This window comes from Nycticebus coucang, chromosome X (assembly GCF_027406575.1).
Source record: "Nycticebus coucang isolate mNycCou1 chromosome X, mNycCou1.pri, whole genome shotgun sequence".
Taxonomy (NCBI): domain Eukaryota; kingdom Metazoa; phylum Chordata; class Mammalia; order Primates; family Lorisidae; genus Nycticebus; species Nycticebus coucang.
The window spans coordinates 30337828-30357936 of NC_069804.1; the positions used below are offsets into that span (position 1 = coordinate 30337828).

Consider the following 20109-nt stretch of genomic DNA (forward strand, 5'->3'; position numbering starts at 1 on the left):
CTATTCAAGTCCCTTGCCCACCCTGAGATGGGATCACTTGTTCTTTTCTTGCTAATATGTTTGAGTTCTCTGTGGATTCTGGTTATTAAACCTTTGTCAGAGACATAACCTGCAAATATCTTCTCCCATTCTGCGGGCTGTCTGCTTGCTTTAGGTACTGTGTTCTTGGCTTCCCTGGCTATGCTAATCAGTCCAATTGTTGGTTATTCCAACATCTAGATCATGCAAAGGAACCTGAATTCATTTTTATCTTTGCTAATATGAGTGCCTGGTGGAACCAATCTGGAAATCAGACGTATGATAAGATGTGACATCCACAACCAGAGAAGAAACAACATACAGCTTCCCTTGACGGTGAAACAACTGGACATAGAAAAACTAGAAACTCAAGAATTATCTTTTGCTCAGGTAAAGTCACTAGAAAAGGATTTTCCCCTCTGCATTGAAAATCAGAATGATACTGGATCTTTTCTAGGTGATATCCTGGAACAATATTGTGATTAAATCCTACAGTTTGATTCCACAAAGGGCATTCTTGCACTTCTCACAAAGGTCATAGATGGTGCTGACACTAACCTTCATATTGACAATACTTGTCAAATCACCATATGTTATAAAGAGCCCACAGGCCAGGCCTGTGCAACTTGGGATAGTTCACCCTCTCTCCTAGTTAAACTGCCAGGCACTAACGATTACATTTGGATAGACCATAACTCTGAACTGACTTGGTTAGGAGATAGCATTAAGCCATGTAACTGCCAAAACCAGATGAAAGGCCTTTTATATCAAATATTCCTCAACCTGTTCTGTTCCTACAAATTGACAGAGACACATGACAACTGGGTATGTGAACATGCCAGTGAGGAAGAGAAGACACAGCAAATTCCAGGCTGGAAGGTCACAGGTTCTAACTTGACTCTCTATAAATAACACTGGTCTTTTTATCTTGTATGGTAATAAGGTATAAAAATGGTTTCCACCCAAATGGTCAGGATGCTGTAGACTTAGTTATCTGACGCCCTCTGTTACCAAATACTTCACTTTAAATGCCAGTCAAATTACAAATTTAAACTCTTTTGTTCATAAGGTGGTACCTTATAAACATATGAATGTGACATTATAAGCAATTCCCTTGTATATCATAATGCAAAGTTCTTTTCAATGCTCAGGATCCTTTTCCCAACATTTGGAACTTATGAGATTGAAAGAGCAATCATGGGCAGCGCCTGTGGCTCAAAGGAGTAGGGCGCCGGTCCCATATACCGGAGGTGGTGGGTTCAAACCTGGCCCTGTCCAAAAAAAAAAAAAAACTGAAAAAAAAAGACAGAAAGAGCAATCATAAATCTCTCCATGGAAATAGAACAAGAACTCAACATCACCATGCAGGCACTGGGAATACTTTAAGCAGAAGTTAATAGCCTAGCATCTGTTATAATTCAAAATTGCCGCATCCTGGACACTTTGACAGCTCAACAAGGAGGAGCTTGTGCTATTATTGGAGAAAAATATTATGTTTCCATAAATCAGTCAGGGCAAGTAGAGACTGATCTATGTCTCTTAAAAGACAAAACAAATATTCTTCCTCAAATTAACGATAGAATGAAACCGTTCTATTGGGGCTGACCTATTCCCAGGAATGGAAGACTGGTTTAATAGGATGTGAGGAAATATGCTTAGATCTATTCTTTTCGGCTTATGTTCTTCTATCTCTTTCAAGCATGTCATTGCTAAATTACTAACCTGCTTTCTCTCTCTCCATAGTTACCAACTCTGCTCTGAATGTGTGAAACTTCTAGGGAAGTTACAGATGAGGGGAATGAAGGCGCTAAGGAAATTTCACCCCAAAATATGACTCCTTGGTATATAGAATATTTTGAATTAAAGGCCATTCAAGCCAGAAAGCATTGGAAAAGGCCTTTCTTCCAACTACATAAAACCTGTAACCTGATTGGGAATAAAAGGGGGCTGCTGACTTCCTTTTTTACTTGCTAATAGACCTGGCCCCAAATCATTTAAAACACAATACCTGTCTGTCAGGTTAATTTACAAATCTGTTTCCCCAATCTACACAACCCCTCTAGCAATGACTTGCTACACCTATACTTCCCACATTCTCCCCCTTCCCTTCTAAAAAGCATCTATAAAGGTCTCAGACCATATCTGAAACATTGGGTAATCTTTCTTGTGGTTCTCCCTGTGCACATGGTATTTGGAAATAAACCTTTCTCTTATTAAAAAAAAAAAAAACAAACTAAACAAATATACTCCCAATTCTCAGATATTATTACTTTAAAATACTAAATGGTAACTTCTTTAGTTCATATACATAACTTACTAACTGGCTTGACAATGCCTAAGTATACAATTGTAAGGAATTTTTTAGACAGTGTAATTTCTTGTTACATATATATTCTTTTCAGAGCATTATCTCCCTTACCTTCATTTTAGTGGCTGTATTTCAACCTATATCATCTAACTGCAAGATGAAAATGACTCAAAGGAAAAGAAATTATAGTGGTACAGGAAGTACTATCAACCAGTGACAGAAAAAGGGCAGCAGGAGCATGGGACCACTGCAGCCACCCGAGGGAATTTGAAAGTTCTGGTGGTTTCTCGCTGAAGACCTTCTCCTGCCTATTTTTGGGCCCTCTTACCTACCATTCTTCCATCTTTCCACCAGCCTCATATATCCAGATAGAAATTCCCCGACAAGGATAGTCCAAAAGTTCTCTTCCCCCTCTTGAGAGACAAACCCTCAGTTTGTTTTCAGTTCACTTCTTCTTGGCAACTAGTATTAATTATGGGAAAGGAAAGAAGGAAGGAAATCTAACTTAGGAATTAATTCTGGCTGAGGCAAGAGAATCGCTTAAGCCCAGGAGTTGGAGGTTGCTGTGAGCTGTGTGATGCCATGGCACTCTACCGAGGGCCATAAAGTGAAACTCTGTCTCTACAAAAAAAGATGTAAACCTCTGTTGGTATTAGCAAATTTTTTATTTTTTGAGACACAGTCTCACTTTGTCACTCTTGGTAGAGTGCTGTGCCGTCACAGCTCACAGCAACCTCAAATTCCTGGGCTTAGGCGATTCTCTTGCCTCAGCAGCTGGAGTAGCTGGGACTGCAGGCGCCCACCACGCCAGGCTATTTTTTGTTGTTGTTGCAGTTTGGCCAGGGCCGGGTACAAACCCGCCACCCTCGGTATATGGGGCCGGCGCCCTACTCACTGAACAACAGGCCCCGCCCCCTGTATTAGCAATTTAAAAGAAGAATGTTGTAAATCAAACCAATCTTTATGGATAGTATGCTCACCTCTAGGAATTATACACTGGAAGCCCAGAACTGCCATTCTTTATGCTGTATATGGACTTTTGTCCATCCTGTGATTAGAGACATTTGGGATTTTCTCATTGAAAAGGTTCCGGACCCAAGGATAAATCATTCCCAGACGTGAGACGAAAGGAAAACGGAGATCCAATTCATGCAATTAAAGTGGCTTTTATTCCACCTGGAGTGCAGGTGGGATGAGATTCCTGATAAGGGAGAAATCCACACGTGGGCTATGGCGGACAGGGATTTAAAGGGTTAGGGCCTGGGCGGCGCCTGTGGCTCAAAGGAGTAGGGTGCCACCCCCATATGCCTGAGGTGGCAGGTTCAAACCCAGCCAAAAACTGCAAAAAAAAAAAAAAAAAAAGAAAGAAAAAGAATTATTATGGGGCGGCGCCTGTGGCTCATATGCCAGAGGTGGTGGGTTCAAACCCAGCCCCGGCCAAAAAATGGCAAAAAAAAAATACACAAAGAGTTAGGGCAAGGGTGGGGCATTCCTATTTCCTGAGAGGGACATGAGTGTGACCTTTTCTGGAGGGGGCAAGTTTATTTGGGCAAGTACCTGATTCTATCACTCATGACCTTGCTGCCTGCCAGCCAACAGTTGCATTTCTAAACCATCCTAATTTGCATATAGCAGTGTTTGTGAAATATTTAAACAGTTTCATACACTTTGCCCTTATTATTTTATCAGAAAAAAATTTTTAAAAATAAACAAATGAAACAGAAAATGAGGATCAAATGTAACACAATCGCAAAGACTGAAACCATCATGAATGCCAGTACAACACTGTCATTGAATTTGTGTGTTGATCCTGGGTTCAACTATTAAAGAAAAGAACATCAATGAATGCATTTTAGTAGCTGTATATTAAAATAAAATTCTGTTGTAAGTTTCTGCTGAAGCACCAAAAACAAACAAAAGAAAACCACAACAAGATGCCAAGTGAGATTTGAAGTCTCATGGTACAAGAATGGTAAAGTTTACAAAATTCTTAATCCTTCATCAAGAATATAAAAGGGGCTCGGTGCCTGTAACACAGTGGTTACAGCACCAGCCCCATACACCGAGGCTGGCGGGTTCGAACCCAGCCCAGGCCAGCTGAACAACAATGACAACTGCAACAACAAAAGAAATTGCCGGGCGTCGTGGCAGGCACCTGTAGTCCCAGCTACTTGGGAGGCTGAGGCAAGAGAATTGCTTAAGCCCAAGAGTTTGAGGTTGCTGTGAGCTGTGACGCTACGGCACTCTACTGAGGGAAACATAGTGACACTCTGTCTCAGGAAAAAAAAAAACATTTTTTAAATATATATAAAAGGATTGGAAATTGGAAAGGGACAGGAACATTTGAGAAAGCTGTTTGTGTGCTAAGGGCACCCCCAGGTGAAGAGGTAGAAAGAAGTACTCTCTCTTCCAACTTAAGTCAATAGAAGGATTTTAAAGACCTAATCTGTGCCCTCTGCATTTTTTTTTCTTTTTTTTTTGAGACAGAGTCTCACTTTGTCACCCTCAGTAGATGTGGTGGCGTCATAGCTCACAGCAACCTCAGACTCTCGGGCTCAAGCGATCCTCTTGCCTCAGCCTCCTGAGTAGCCAGGACTACAGGTGTCCAACACAACTACCGGCTAGTTTTATATATATATATATATATATATATATATATATATATATATATATATGTATGTATTTTGAGACAGAGCCTCAAGCTGTCACCCTGGGTAGAGTGCTGTGGCATCACAGCTCACAATAACCTCCAACTCCTGAGATCAAGTGATTCTCCTGCCTCGGCCTCCCAAGTAGCTGGGACTACAGGTGCCTGCCACAAGGACCGGCTATTTTTTGGTTGCAGCCGTCATTGTTGTTTGGCGGCCGGGGCTGGATTTGAACCCGCCAGCTCAGGTGTATGTGGCTGGTGCCTTAGCTGCTTGAGCCACAGGCCCCGAGCCTAGTTTTAGAGACAAGGTCTGGCTCTAGCTCAGGCTGGTCTCGTGAGCTTAGGCGACCTGCGCACCTCGGCCTCCCAGAGTGCTGGGATTACAGGCGTGCACCACTGTGCCTGGTCCAGAAAAAAAATTTCTTATGTGCTCCCAAATCACAAAATAAACATTAAGGGCGAAAAAAGCAAAAAGCTTCTTCTTGACTCATTTCACACCTGTGGTGAACTGCCTTAGATGGTTATGGTTTTTTGTCCTTTTTGGGGGGGTGGGGGGTAGGTTTTTGGCTTATGGTCCGGTTTGAACCCGCCACCTCCGGTATCTGGGGCCAGCGCTCTTTTCCTTGAGCCACAGGCACCGCCTGATGGCTGTGGTTTTTATGAGCACATGTTATCTCACTGAATGAGCTGCAAACCCCTAGAGGGCAGAATTATGTTTTCCTTTATTTCTTTTCTTCATAGAAAGTGTCTAGAAATCCCTAAGGAATTAATTTTATTATTGTTGTTGTTGTATTTTTCCTACTTGCCAAAACATTAGGCTCTGGCTCGTGTTTTAAGTCTCAAAGCCTGGAAATTTGCTATCTGTCTCTCTCTCTCTCTCTCTCTTTTTTTTTGTAGAGACAGAGTCTCACTGTACCACCCTCGGGTGGGGTGCCGTGGCGTCACACAGCTCACAACAACCTCTAACTTCTGGGCTTAATAATTCTCTTGCCTCAGCCTCCGGAGCAGCTGGGACTACAGGCGCCCGCCACAACGCCCGGCTATTTTTTGGTTGCAGTTCAGCCGGGGCTGGGTTTGAACCCGCCACCCTCGTTATATGGGGCCGGCACCTTACCGACTGAGCCACAGGCGCCGCCGTGCCCTCTGCATTTTAGGAGACGTCATGGATTAGTTTCTGACTGTTCATGTGGGAACCTAAAGAGCAACAGACAGGCTAGGTAGCACACAAAATGGGAGGACACTAAATAGTGTCCTCTATTTAGACGGCTGGGTCGGGCAGCCTACATTCTCAGTGTTTGCCAAAGCAAAAACAAGCACTTGCTTTCAAGAGGGGGAAAGAGAGAAACAAAATATGCAGATAGTGCTGTAGTTTATCTTATACCCCTGTCCAAAAGACTTGCCTAGAGGAGTGAAAAGACTTAGAAGAATGAACTAAAAAGAAAGGCAGATATCTGGGGACTGAGGAAGGAGATGTAAAAGTAAGAAGGGATGTAAAAGGAGCTCCAGGAGGGAGATCCCAAGAGAACAGGGTAAGGGAGATGTGGAGCCAATTCTCCAAGTTATCTGTGAAAATACCCACAAGAAGAAGAGTGAACTTTAAGCATCTGTTATGACCAGAGAAAACTACAAAATCGGCATCAATGAGGTAAGAATTCCTCCGATCTTATTTCTTCCTCCCTGATGGTCTTCCAGCCCTGTGGGTATCTGCAAATGGAAGTAGCAAAATATAGAAGGAGGACGAGAGATGTAAAGTGGGGAGGGAAGATTAGAAGCCCCTGCTGTCCCGATGCAGGCAGTTAACTTGGGAAAATTTCAAGATGGGAGGGAAAATTTAACTATTAACTTTCAGAGGTTCTGAATCAATCCAATCGATAATCAATAGACTTCTCCCGTCTTCGAGAAGCCAGTGGATAGAAATCAGGGAGTTGCTGAACTTGAATAAAAAAAAAAAAAAAAGTAGTTGCATATTAATTTCAGGAGCCTCTAACTGAAATTTAGCCTCTGCTTGAATTATGACTGTAGATAACACAACACCATTGTCTTAGCAGTACCTGTGCAGGAAAGAGTTAACATAGCAGGTCTGACTCGGCTATTCTTAGAACGGCCTGCTTACAAAATTTGCCCTTTGTTGACATCTAGGAATTTCAACTTTGAGAGTGTTCTCAACCTTCCTAACTTATAAGGGTGACTCACCTTACCTAAATTGTTTATGCAAACAATGGAGTTCACACCAACCACCCACTTTCTTTGTGTGGTTAGAATTTGGGTGCATACTAGCTAGACTCGCAGGGGTCCTCAAACTACAGCCCGCGGGCCACATGAGGCAGTGTGATTGTATTTGTTCCCGTTTTGTTTTTTAACTTCAAAATAAGATATGTGCAGGGTGCATAGGAATTTGTTCATAGTATTTTTTTTGAACTATAGTCTGTCCCTCCAACAGTCTGAGGGACAGTGAACTGGCTCCCTGTTTAAAAAGATTGAGGACCCGGGCGGCTCCTGTGGCTCAGTGAGTAGGGCGCTGGCCCCATATGCCTAGGGTGGCGGGTTCAAACCCAGCCCCGGCCAAACTGCAACCAAAAAAAAAATAGCCGGGCGTTGTGGCGGGTGCCTGTAGTCCCAGCTGCTCGGGAGGCTGAGGCAAGAGAATCGCTTAAGCCCAGGAGCTGGAGGTTGCTGTGAGCTGTGTGATGCCACGGCACTCTACCAAGGGCCATAAAGTGAGACTCTGTCTCTACAAAAAAAAAAAAAAAAAAAAAGATTGAGGACCCCTGAAGAGGGTACCTATGTGATTGGCCCTCAGTAAAAACCTTAAACTCTGACTCTCAAAGGATTTCCATGAGCAGAAATAATCACACCCATGTTGCTGAGTTTTCATTACTGGGGAAAGAATGTACCATGTGAGACCCCTCACAAAAGGGAAGAATGGAACATAAGGAAGCCTGCACATCAATTCTTCTAGACTCTACCTGTGTCTTTTCCCACTATGATCCAGCCATATATCCTTACCACATTGCTATAATAAATCTTAGCTGTAAATATTGTGAGATTTTTTGGCAAATATCTGAATGTGAGAGTGGTCTTAGGAACAACCAACACAGTAGTGGCAGCAGTAGAATTTGCTAGAATGATTCCATCTCCCTGAAATATAGCTGCAGTATTATTTGGGGAAAAGAAAGAGAGAGGAACACAGAGTGATGAAACCCTGATAACTGGGTGGCTATGGGGTTAACTATATTATGAACAGCAGCTGAGTTGCTGCCTGTGATCAGAGGTAAAAAGATTACCTATGGAATTTGAACATGTTAGATCCACCTCCAGAAGAGTTGCATTTCTGGATCCCCTGGGCCTAGGTGCTTGTAGCCATACAAACTTAGTTCTGCTAAAGGAAGGGAGAAGGCTTGGTGCCTGTAGCTCAGTGAGTAGGGTGCCGGCCACATACACTGAGGCTGGTGGGTTCAAGCCTGGCCCAGACCTGCTAAACAACAGTGACAACTGCAACAACAAAATAGCTGGGTGTTGTGGCAGGCGCCTGTAGTCCCAGCTACTAGGGAGGCTGAGGCAAGAGAATCGCTTAAGCCCAAGAGTTTGAGGTTGCTGTGAGCTGTGATGCCACAGCACTCTACCAAGGGTGACATAGTGACACTGCCTCAAAATAAATAAATAAATAAAATAAAGGCAGAAATAGCACAGCCTAAGTGATGAGATCATTTTCTGTTGTCTCTCCCCAGTGCAATCACTCTGCAGGAGGAGAAAGGTCATAAGCATTCTGCATAATGGGCTTTGGCTGGGCCAAATACCCTAAAATTTAGTTTGTACTTGTTCTCATCTTTAAGTTGGAAGAAAAAAAGGATAAATCTGTTATCAGATCTTGAGCAAAGCCTTAGATAAAGCAGAGGAAAAGAAGAAAAGGGAAAAGGAACACTCTGATCATTTCTTCAGCCTAGCTGCCGCTGCCCCCCCTCCCATTCTGTTCCATTCCAGCTGGATTCTTCTGGCAGCTGTGATGTGAACCCTGTAAATGGCAAATTTACTGCTAGGGATTTGAGTAAATTTGTAATGAGAAAAGAAAGGGAATTTTAATTCACAGCATTGCATTTGTGGCTACTGCATATGGATGTATGGTAAAAAATTATGTAAATGTTATAGCTTATAATTTCATAAATACCAGAGGGGTCATCTCAATCAGGAAAAGCTGCAAAGAAAATAAAACATGTTAATGGGACACAACTCCTGGCATTTTTGCCACAAGTGGTTTGGAAATTAAACTCTTGGTATTGAAAACAAGGCTCTCTAACAGATGGGTTTTTGCTATAATTTTGCCTATTGGAGCCTCTGGAAAAGGGAGCCAATCTCCAAATGAAGATACACTTTTAAATTCTAAAAAGTATGTTTTTGTATGGCTAAATGGGGATTTTCATTTGTTTTGGAGCTCCTGTGAAATCAGATATCTGACCCCTAGGGACTGATGATATTCTGGCCTGATGTGTATTTTTTGTATGAGTCGGTTTGGACAGTCTGGCATGACAGGGTAAAAAGTGCTTACGAAAGAAAGCCTTGCAATTGTACTTGGACTTGAAACACAGGTGTCTGGCCTGACAGCATCTCAGTCAGCTTTGCTGCTGAAGACAAGCCTCTGGATTTTTTTTTTTGAATACTGAATCCACTGATCCTAATTTCCTGAACCTGACTGCAAGCTGAAACCTGATACCTGATACTATGGGCTGTTTTAATTCACCACTGAGCTGTACTGGACTGAAGGCAGGCACAGGCTGGATGAACAGAACTCAATCTCTGGGACTGCCACAAATTTAAGACTCTGGGGAATCTTAAGCTATGAAACATTATGGATGCTGGCAAGACCATCTGGGTCACTCGCAGATGCTCTAAGGAAAAGGCTTGTTCTCTAATGGACCGTTTGAAAAGGAGCTGCAGACTGAATCTCTATTTCTGATCCAAGAGCCTAATTGCATTCCTAACTTGTGATTCCTGCGGAAAGCTATAATTGGGGGCAGGGCACACCACAGGGAATATGACCCCTCTGCTCACCCCTGACGGATTGGACTCTCAAGGATGTCTCACTGCTGTTGACTTGTGTTTTGCTTTCGGTATTAGTTGCAGTTTGCAACAATGGGCTGATAGCCTGACCCTACTTCCTTTGCCTTCCTCCTGCTGCACGCACCTCAGTAAAGCAGTTTGATATTCAATGCAGCTGTCCCCAGAAAGAGATTGATCTTTTCTAGGTTGTTCGCGGGATAAATGATCAAGACAAACGGTGTGCAGAAGGACTCTGTAAACCTCTTTTGAGAAAATATTGAAAAAATCAGGATTTTTGCCCTGACCAGTTCCTGAAAAGGATGTGTCTTTCTAGTTAAATTGTATTAAAATGTTAATCTGTGAAAATGCTTTTGGGCTGGGTGTAGTGGCTCACACTTGTAATCCTAGCACTCTGGGAGGCCAAAGCTGATGAAGTGCCTGAGCTCACAGGTTCGATGAGACAAGACTGAGCCAGACCAAGACCCCGGCTCTAAAAATAGCCAGGCATGTGGCTGGCACCTGTAGTCCCACCTACTCAGGAAGCTGAGGCAAGAGGATCGCTTGCACCCAAGAGTTTGAAGTTGCTGTAAGCTGTGATGCCAGAGCACTCTACCGAGGGTGACAAAGTGAGACTCTGTCTCAAAGAAAAAACGAAGAAGAAAGAAAGAAAATGGTTTTGCCTCTCTTATACACGATCCTTCCAGACAAAAGGTCTGGGTGAAAAAAGAAATGATTAGGAAAAAAAGTAAATTTAGGATTATTGAATGGGACACACTTGTACTAACCAAGGGGGAAAAAAAAAAACATGGGCGGTGCCTGTGGCTCAAGGAGTAGGGCGCTGACCCCATATACTGGGGGTGGAAGGTTCAAGCCCTGCCCAGGCCAAAAAAAAAAAAGACATCTGGCGAAGCACAGGGGAGGGTGTAGGAAATTAATAATTTTTGTATTTTGGAACTGTTTCTCGAAGCTTCCCTCTCTTTCTGAAGAAAACGTTTGTGCTGCCTTTGCTAGCGGCTGCAAGCACTTTGGGCTCAGAATGACTGCTGGGCCTAAATGGCACGTGGCAGCGTGACTATAAGCTGGCAGGGGTGGGACAGCTCCTGTATCATTCCTGCGGAATGTCTCTACATTCTGTCCACTTGCCAGGCAGGTGAACTAGTGTCATTGACAGAACTATTGGGGACTGAGGGCCTCAGCCAACCTCCCCCCTCCAACCCCCGAAACCGGGGATTGAACTGAATCACTTGCACTGGACTGAGCACCCTGGGCTGGGAAGCACCACGTGGGAGGCCACATTGGGGGTTTCCTGACGAATACATTCTGCTTGGGTGACCTAACATGGTCACCTATTTGTTTCCAGGGTACCACATGAGCCCTTGGGGATTGTACTTCGTGTGTGTGTGTGTGTGCATGTGCTATGACTATCATGACACCGCCTCGGCCCTGGATGGCATTTGGGTCAGCTTCAATTATTGGCCAGAGCTGTGCTGGGACTGAGTTGATGCCTTGGGCCAGGTAAAATGGTTCATACAGGAATTGACAGAGAAAGTCACCTGGCTGCCTCAGGTAGATCTTTATGGTTAATGGGATTTGTTTCAACTGGCTAAGTCTGGGATCTCTAACAGACATGACTGAGATCAATCCTACAGAGTGGTCTCACTTTGCTGTGCAGGGGCCTACTGCTAATTCTTCTGTAAGGACATCTTGGCCAAGGGTCAAAGGAGTGGATTGTGCATAAGAGAATAAACATAGTAAGCCCAAAACAGCTGTCTTTAGAATAACCGGATTTCAAGGGTGGCTCTTGGCTGACATCTGGGAACTTTGATTTTGCAAGTCTCTTGTGGAATTTCACCCTTTCCTAACTTGTAAGGGTGACTCACTATGCCTAGACTGTGCAAACAATGTGGTTCACATTGACCACCTGCTGTGAGTTTGGAATTTGGGGACATGCTAAGTAGATGATGCCTATCTGAGCAGCCTCAATAAAAACCCTAAACTCTGAATGGCAAAGGGTTTTCCTGAGCACAAGTATCACACACGTGTTGCTGAGTCCTGATCTCTGGGGGAGGAGTTCACCACTTGCGACCCCTCATGGGAGGGAGGAATAGAAGGTTTGCAAACAGATTCTTCTAGATTCCATTTGGCCTTTTCCTTTATGATCTGGCCATATATCCTTACTACATCACTACAATAAATCTTAGCTCTGAACACAACTATATACTGAGTCCCATGGGACCTGGAAAATGTCCAACTAGGGTGGTAATCTTGGGATCCCCCCACCAGTCACCAATAAAAATCTTAGATGTTTTCTTATCATTTTATAGATGCTGCAGATATTTTGAAATTTTAATAACATTTATCACTGCTTTGAAATTAAGGTGAATATGAGACCTGTCACTAGTTTATTTAATGTGCTGATAAACATATTAAAGTATTTTAAATATTTCACTTTGACATAATTGAATTCCTTTGTAATTTTTTTTTTTTTTTGTAGTTTTTGTCTGGGGCTGGGTTTGAACCCAGCACCTCCAGCATATGGGACCAGCGCCCTACTCCTTGAGCCACAGTTGCCACCCTGAATTCCTTTGTAATCTTAAGGATTTTATTTGCTACATTACTAAGAGTCTGATTCTGAGATTCTGAGATGTCCATAGGATTCATCAGACTGCCAAAGGGGTCTGCACAAAAGTTAAGAATCTCCGCAATGGGTTATTACCTTGGACTAGTATCTTAACTGCTAACAGGCAATTTATTACCTATAATTAATAGATATGTAGTACCCTAAATTTCATCTGGGGGCAAGGAAAACCTAGTTTTTATGGCTCAAAAACCTAATAATGGATCATAATTAAAGATGTAGCAGGAGCCAACAATTAACTTGCTTTATGATTTTATGCAATGGTTGTTCGATGTGACAGTTACAAAGACAATATACCTAAAAGATGAGGTATAATTAGGGGCTTGTAATGGTGTTGAGCTTTCTAGAACTCTATAATCCTTCCTTTTAAAATGTAAGTTTCTCAGGGAATTTTAAGTCCCTAACTGTGTACAGAAAAATTCCAAAACAAAACTCTGAAAATCTATTTCACTTTCAGGTGTCTTTATGATCACAGATTGCATCTTATCTCCGATGGAGTACAAAGTCAAGTCTTTCATGCAGCTGGCTTGAGTGGAAATAAAAGTAGAACGAAGTCATCGTCCACTGACACCAGCATTTATATAACATTAAATGTCATGACATTACCTACAAAGATACTTTTACCTATGTTGGCTAGGTTTTAATAATTTTTGAAGCCTCACTTAAACCCTGATGAAACTTTTAAAAGTTGGGCGGCACCTGTGGCTCAGTCGGTAAGGTGCCGGCCCCATATACCGAGGGTGGTGGGTTCAAACCCAGCCCCAGCTGAACTGCAACCAAAAAATAGCCGGGCGTTGTGGCGGGCGCCTGTAGTCCCAGCTACTTGGGAGGCTGAGGCAAGAGAATCACTTAAGCCCAGGAGTTGGAGGTTGCTGTGAGCTGTGTGAGGCCACGGCACTCTACCGAGGGCCATAAAGTGAGACTCTGTCTCTACAAAAAAAAAAAGAAACTTTTAAAAGTTAATAGTTAACATCTTCAAATTGATTATAAGTTAATATTATAAATTTGATTTGAACAGATTCCATAGAGAATGTCCTTCAATTTGTGAAAATAGCTTAGTTCAGTACCCTGCTCTTTCCTTCAAGATGTAGAGGTATGTTATCTCTTAACAAATGTTTCCCTTCCCAATGAAGCAGTATGAGAGGGCGGCGCCCATGGCTTGGTCAGTAAGGCACCGACCCCGTATACCAAGGGTGGCGGGTTCAAACCCGGCCCCGGCCAAACTGCAACCAAAAAATAGCTGGGCATTGTGGTGGGCGCCTATAGTCCCAGCTACTCAGGAGGCTGAGGCAGGAGAATGGCTTAAGCCCAGGAGTTGGAGGTTGCTGTGAGCCGTGTGAGGCCACGGCACTCTACCGAGGGCCATAAAGTGAGACTCTGTCTCTACAAAAAAAAAAAAAAAAACAGTATGAGACAGAGGATTTTTTTTATTGTCGGAACGAGGTATTTAATTAAATACAAAAATACTATGCATGTAAAAATAATAAGAAAGTTTATTTTATACTACTTTATACTTTTCTACCCAGAGCTCTTTATTTTTCTTTCATGGTGAACTGTGCTCATGTGGCACATGCCTTCAGCATGACTTTGCACAGAGCATTTCTAGCATCATATCATCCATACTGACTGTGCCAATGATGGGTCTGAAGAACAGCTCAGCGATGACATTGGCATTGATGAATCTCAGCAGGAAGAGGGCACTGTTTAGTTCAGCGAATCTGGCTTGGTAATCTCTACGCGTCATCCTGACGTGTTCACCGAGGATCTGTTGAGTTCCCCACTGAAGTCCCTGAATGTACTTCACACACTGCAGGCCTGGTATGTCTGTCGAGAGAACAATCTCTTTGTTATAAACAGCTCACCACAGAGTTCTTTGCTATCTTTTAAAATATATCCATTTCAGGGCAGCACCTGTGGTTCAGTGAGTAGGGTGCCAGCCCCATATACCAAGGGTGGCAAGTTCAAACCCGGCCCCGGCCAAACTGCAACAACAACAACAAAAATAGCCGGTTGTGGTGGGCACCTGTAATCCCAGCTACTTGGGAGGCTGAGGCAAGAGAATCACCTAAGCCCAAGAGCTGGAGGTTGCTGTGAGCTGTGATGCCACAGCACTCTACCAAGGGTGATAAAGTGAGACTCTGTCTCAAAAAAAAAAAATCCATTTCAGTCTCTTCCCAATTAAACAAGATCTCAAGCTTCCTGGTAAAAAGGGTTTTGTAAAGCAAGGATAAAAATGCCGAACCAGTTCTAAGTTTTCAGAAGGAACACGTCTAAGAATGAAACATCATATAATCATTCTATGTAATGATCACTATGTTTATATGCACCCATTTAAAAACACTGGTTATGAATCAACAAATGTATACTTCATTTGACATTAGAATATAGTTTAATGAATCATCACCCCTGTTCATTTTCTATGCAGATATGAAGAAATTATTATTTCAATAAGTGAGCACTTTACCTTTTATTTACAGAAAACAGTGCTATTGGAAACAAGACGTTTTGCCAGATGACAACTACTACACCATTCTTTCTCCAATTTCCCACTGTTACACTGACTGGCCAATGACGGAAAACTTTACAGCCACAGAACTATGACTCACGGGTTTCACTTTACTTACTTACAATATTAGTCTACAGGCCGATAATAATTTGAAAGCTATAGCTGGCCACTTAGCTCATTGTACCATGATTTCTGTATTGGGAAAATGTTAAAAAGAAGAGAGTGATTTTCTTTTTTTTTTTTTGCAGTTTTTGGCCAGGGCCAGGTTTGAACCCACCACGTCCAGTATATGGGGCTGGCGCCCTAGGCGCTGCCCAGAAGAGAGTGATTTTAATGAGTATCTCAAAAGGCTCTTTTAAAAAGTATCTAAGAAATTTTTTTTCTTTTTTGTAGAGACAGAGTCTAACTTTATGGCCCTCAGTAGAGTGCCGTGGCGTCACACAGCTCACAGCAACCTCCAACTCCTGGGCTTAAGCGATTCTCTTGCCTCAGCCTCCCGAGCAGCTGGGACTACAGGCGCCCGCCACAACGCCCGGCTATTTTTTTGGTTGCAGTTTGGCCGGGGCCGGGTTTGAACCCGCCACCCTCGGTATATGGGGCCGGCGCCCTACCGACTGAGCCACAGGAGCCGCCCAGTATCTAAGAAATTTTTGAAAGCATTCTCTTACAGTCATTAAAAGGTTAAAAGGTAAACATGAAAACATCACAGATTGAAACATGGTACAAAAGCAACTTTTCTAATAGAAAATACAAGACCTTTTGCAGTACCTTGTGATACCTAAGTGTATGAAATACAACGCAGGAAAGATTAAGTGCAATGTAAGTTTTATGAAGAAGGTGGTTAAGAGGAAGCTGCTATTACGAGTCCTTGGATCCTCTATGATAGTAATATTGTTGCTAAATTCTTTATCGTGGTGATTTTCAACCAGTGTGCCATGAAAATTTTTAAAGATCAAATTAAATTATTTTTGAAAGATGTTCAAAATACAGTATGTATATATTCTCTGTGTATCCTTTTTATGATCAACATATTGAAGTGTGCCATAGAAGTTTAACTATAGGTTCAAGTGTGCTGGGAGATAAAAAAAGGTTGAAAAAAACACCGCTTTAACATGTATCCAAGTAATTAGCAGTTTACCACTTGGTTTAAAGAATGTTAATGATGCAATACAGTGGGCAGCGCCTGTGGCTCAAAGGAGTCGGGCGCTGGCCCCATATGCCAGAGGTGGCGAGTTCAAATCCAGCCCTGGACAAAACTGCAAAAAAAAAAAAAGATGCAATACAGTCATTTTCCTCCCTTTTTCTACAAAATTCAAGAGAAAAATATTTTAAATAATAATGGCAATGGGCATAAGTGCCTCCTTATAGGCAAATATCAAATCTGATAAATAGCAACATTTTGAATCCATATTCAAAATTCTGAATACCCTAGTCCTCACACTAACATCCCTAAAGATCTGCAGTTCAATATCCAAACTTGAGACCCAATTTTGTTGTGCTTGAATTCCACTAATGAAAGTAGGAAGAGGCTTGTGTGAAACTCCAAAAGAAATATGAAGCTTCTATAGGTCTCGTGGCTTGTAAACCCCACATTACTTTTCTTTGCTTTCACACTGCTCCCCTCCCCCTAAAGTGGCTTTGTCCCCAAAAAGGACATGTCTTCGAAATAAAAACAAAGAGAAAAAAAGGCAATGGACCCCACAGTTTTATATATCTCCTTTTCTTTGATTAAATCCTTATATATAAAATACAATATATATATATGATTTAAATATACATATACACATACATATACTTTTCTCTCAAACGTAGGTGCATTTGCTTTTGTGTTTCAAGCACACTCAGCTTAGCTCATTAAACTCACATTGAGAGAGGATTAGGAAAGACAGAATAAGAATAGGGGGTGACAAAAGTATGCAAAAGAGGATCAAGTAAAAGACAAAAAACTATTGGGATGTAAACTTCCGGAAGCTGAGCCCCTCTCACCTTTAAACTACCAACAGAAGAAAGCAAATAGTAGATCATTAATAGCAGTGGCAGAAAGTATGAGAAAATTGTTTTCCAAATTACTTTAAGAATTACTTGGGACACTTATTTTGAAGGCAGATTTGCAGACCCTGGGCCAGAGTTATACTGAATCAAAATCATTAGGAATGGGAGCCTGGAAAGACTCACTCACAGGCGAGTCCGGAAAACCATGGTATAAACAAAAGTGTCCAATAACAGTCATTGGGATGAACTGAGGTCTCTAGGTCATGAAATGTGAGATCCGAATGAATTATTATCCCACCAAATACTTATCTATATGCCTTCAAAAAATGTTAGGCAGGGGGCAAGGACATAATAACCAGAGACTCCTCACAGCAGGGAAAAAGGATATAAATGGAGCACTATAAAAACTATCCCAACTCAAGTTGCCCCCAAACTTCCCTCCCCTTAGTGGCCATTTTGGAAGGACGCTGAGATGATTCTAGCAGGAGGACATCCTGGAGACAAGGTACCAAGCTGTCCAAGAAGATATTCTCCCATGATTTCTTTGCGCTCTGTAAAGCAGCGTGTCCAACACCCAACAGGCAACCTGAAAGTGTGGTGCGGCAGACATCTTATGGGCCCCAGGAGACAAAGCTCCCAGGTGCCACCATACACCAGCTGTTTAGTTTGGAGTAAGGTCACTTGGGAGGCATCTACCTATTCTGTACAACGGGGTGAGGAAGGAATGCGGATCTACTGCCGTGGATTATGAGGTTTCTAACCTCTCTTCAAGTTCTAAAATGCAATGCACCTACTCTCAGTCCCTGTGTCTTTTTCCCTGCCCTTTTGCCAACCTGATATTCATAGACACTTGGAGGATGAGACAGGCCAGATGCTTAGGAGCATGTGAATGACCTTTCAGAGGTAGACTAGTGAAACACTTAAGTCCAGTGTCTTGTCTGACAGTGTCCTCCGGGAATGGTCTCTCTTGGGGTCCTTAACAAACGTTTCCCTTCTTGTCAGCCTTTATAGATTACCTCCAAACAAACAAACAAAAAAAAAGGTTTAGTAAATTTCAGAACAAGGTTGCAAAAAACGCTGTAGAATTTGCAGTGAGCAAGAACTTTATTTTTTTAGAAAGGCTACGTTACTGGATTTTAAAGAAAACTAAAGGAGGAAGAGCCACGTCCCATGAAAGTACAAACTTTTCTTTAGCAGGAGAAATGTGTAGACAGCCAAGCATAAACCTCACCAACCACCACCACCACCACCACCCGCTGAGTTACTAGCAGCCCACCCAGAAGTGGTTCCTAAAGCCTCCCACTCCAACTCTGCTGAGTTAGTAGAGATTCTCCATCTGTTCCCGACCCCCCTCTGACCACCGGTAACTCCTTAGTGCCTGCGCCCTGGAGTAGGCACTGCCTAATGGTTTTTTGAGCTAGGAAATGCCTGTGCCCAAGCCCACGCCTTACCCGGGTTAAAAAGCACGGTCCCCTTGAGATAGGCATACTCTTTGCTACTGATGTTCAGACTCCAGCACTTAGCGAGGAAGCCCTTGATGACTTGGACCTCAGCAGCAGAGGGCAACCGTCCGGTCTCCGGCGGGAATGCCAACTGTGACTGCAGCTGGGGCAGGGACCGTGGCCTGTCGTTCGCCATCTCCTGCCGCCTGGTGGTGAGGATTGCCCGCAGCACGCTCGGCTCGGCGGTCTCCACGGTCTCGAAGTGTAGCCGGTCCTGGGCCAGCTCCAGCAGCAGCAGGGACGCCCAGCAGCTGCGCACCAGCACCAGCTGCTGGTCCAAGGGCAGCACCTGGAAGCAAGGCAAGTATTTGACGAAGCGCAGCGTCTTCAACAGGCCTCCAGCAGCTGCCTCGCAGACCACCTGTGGACTCTTGAGAGCCACCAGGCGCCGCGCACCACTCGAGGCGTCCCACCAGGGGGCCCTCGGCTGCGATTCCAGAGCCGCGCGCGTTTGATTTGCGCTCGTCGGCATGCTGTAGAGGATGCTGCTCTGAGGCGAGTGGTCTTCACCGCAAAGGCAGCAGCGGTTCAGAAACTCCACGGCACGTCCGCCGGGTAGTCCCTCTCGGGCCCGCAGCCTCTCCAGGCCGTAGGCGCATTCCGACCACGCGGCCGCCTGCCGGCCCTTGGGCGCTTCTGGAGCCACGTGCGCTTGCTTTGCACTCGTGAGCAAGCTGTACAGGATGCTGCCCTGCCGAGGGTGGTCTTCACCGCAAAAGCAGCAGCGGTACAGGAGCGCCACGGCACGCCCGTCGGACAGCCCCTCTCTGCCCACCACGGGCTCAGCGCTGCCGCACGAGCAGCCCCAGCACGGAACCCCTGGCCGTGCCTCCGGCGTCTTCGGAGCTATATACTTTTGCTTGGAGCTCGCGAGCATGTTGTAGAGGATGCTGCCCCGCCGCGGGTGTTCTTCACCGCACAAGCAGCAGCGGTACAAGAGCGTCACGGCACTGCCGCCCGACAGCCCTTCTCTGCCTTCCCCGGTCTCAATACCACAAGAGCAGCCCCAGCACGGACCCCCGGGCCGCCCATCGGCCGCCTGAGGAGCCTCTTGCATTTGCTTTGCGCTCATAAGCATGTTATAGAGGATACTGCCCTGCCACTGGTTGCCCTCGCGCGCCATGGCCCGCAGCGGCCGCAACCAGGGTCTGTCCAGTGGCCGCCGCCTGGGACCTATTTATACCTAGCGCACACGCACGCGCATCCGCCGCCTCCGCCTGGACACGGGCGCGGTAGGGGGCGCGGCGCTGCGCTCTGGTGTGTGAGCCCTGGACCTGCCTGGGTAGTTCAGTGGGGCAGCTGCTCCTTAAAAGCTGGAAATCCTAGAGGAACGAAAGTATGGGAGTTCCTGGAAACTTCCTTCCTTCCCCTGCCTCTGGAGGACAGGAGCAGAGCTCCTGGAGCAGGGTTGGGAAGCTGTTTCTCCTCTTTTCACTGAACTCTAGCATCTAATTTGTTCCC

The 20109-nt window shown here is 44.3% G+C and overlaps 1 protein-coding gene across 1 annotated transcript; it reads right to left on the reverse strand.

Annotated features, from left to right (window-relative positions):
* Positions 1–14149: 14149 nt before the first annotated feature.
* On the reverse strand, positions 14150–19771 carry NR0B1 (nuclear receptor subfamily 0 group B member 1). Its single transcript, XM_053580479.1, has 2 exons — positions 18598–19771; positions 14150–14472 (listed from the first exon to the last, which is right to left on the reverse strand). Exons 1-2 carry the CDS (start codon positions 19769–19771, stop codon positions 14225–14227), a joined length of 1422 nt encoding a protein of 473 aa, XP_053436454.1. The 3' UTR covers positions 14150–14224.
* Between the last annotated feature and the right edge of the window lie 338 nt (positions 19772–20109).

Excerpts from the sequence above, each read along its gene's own strand:
- NR0B1 (XM_053580479.1), bottom strand. The coding sequence starts at position 19,771 with ATGGCGCGCGAGGGCAACCAGTGGCAGGGCAGTATCCTCTATAACATG. Across the intron at positions 14,473-18,597 it reads GACCGTGCTTTTTAACCCGG|ACATACCAGGCCTGCAGTGT; the intron begins GTAAGGCGTGGG and ends TTCTCTCGACAG.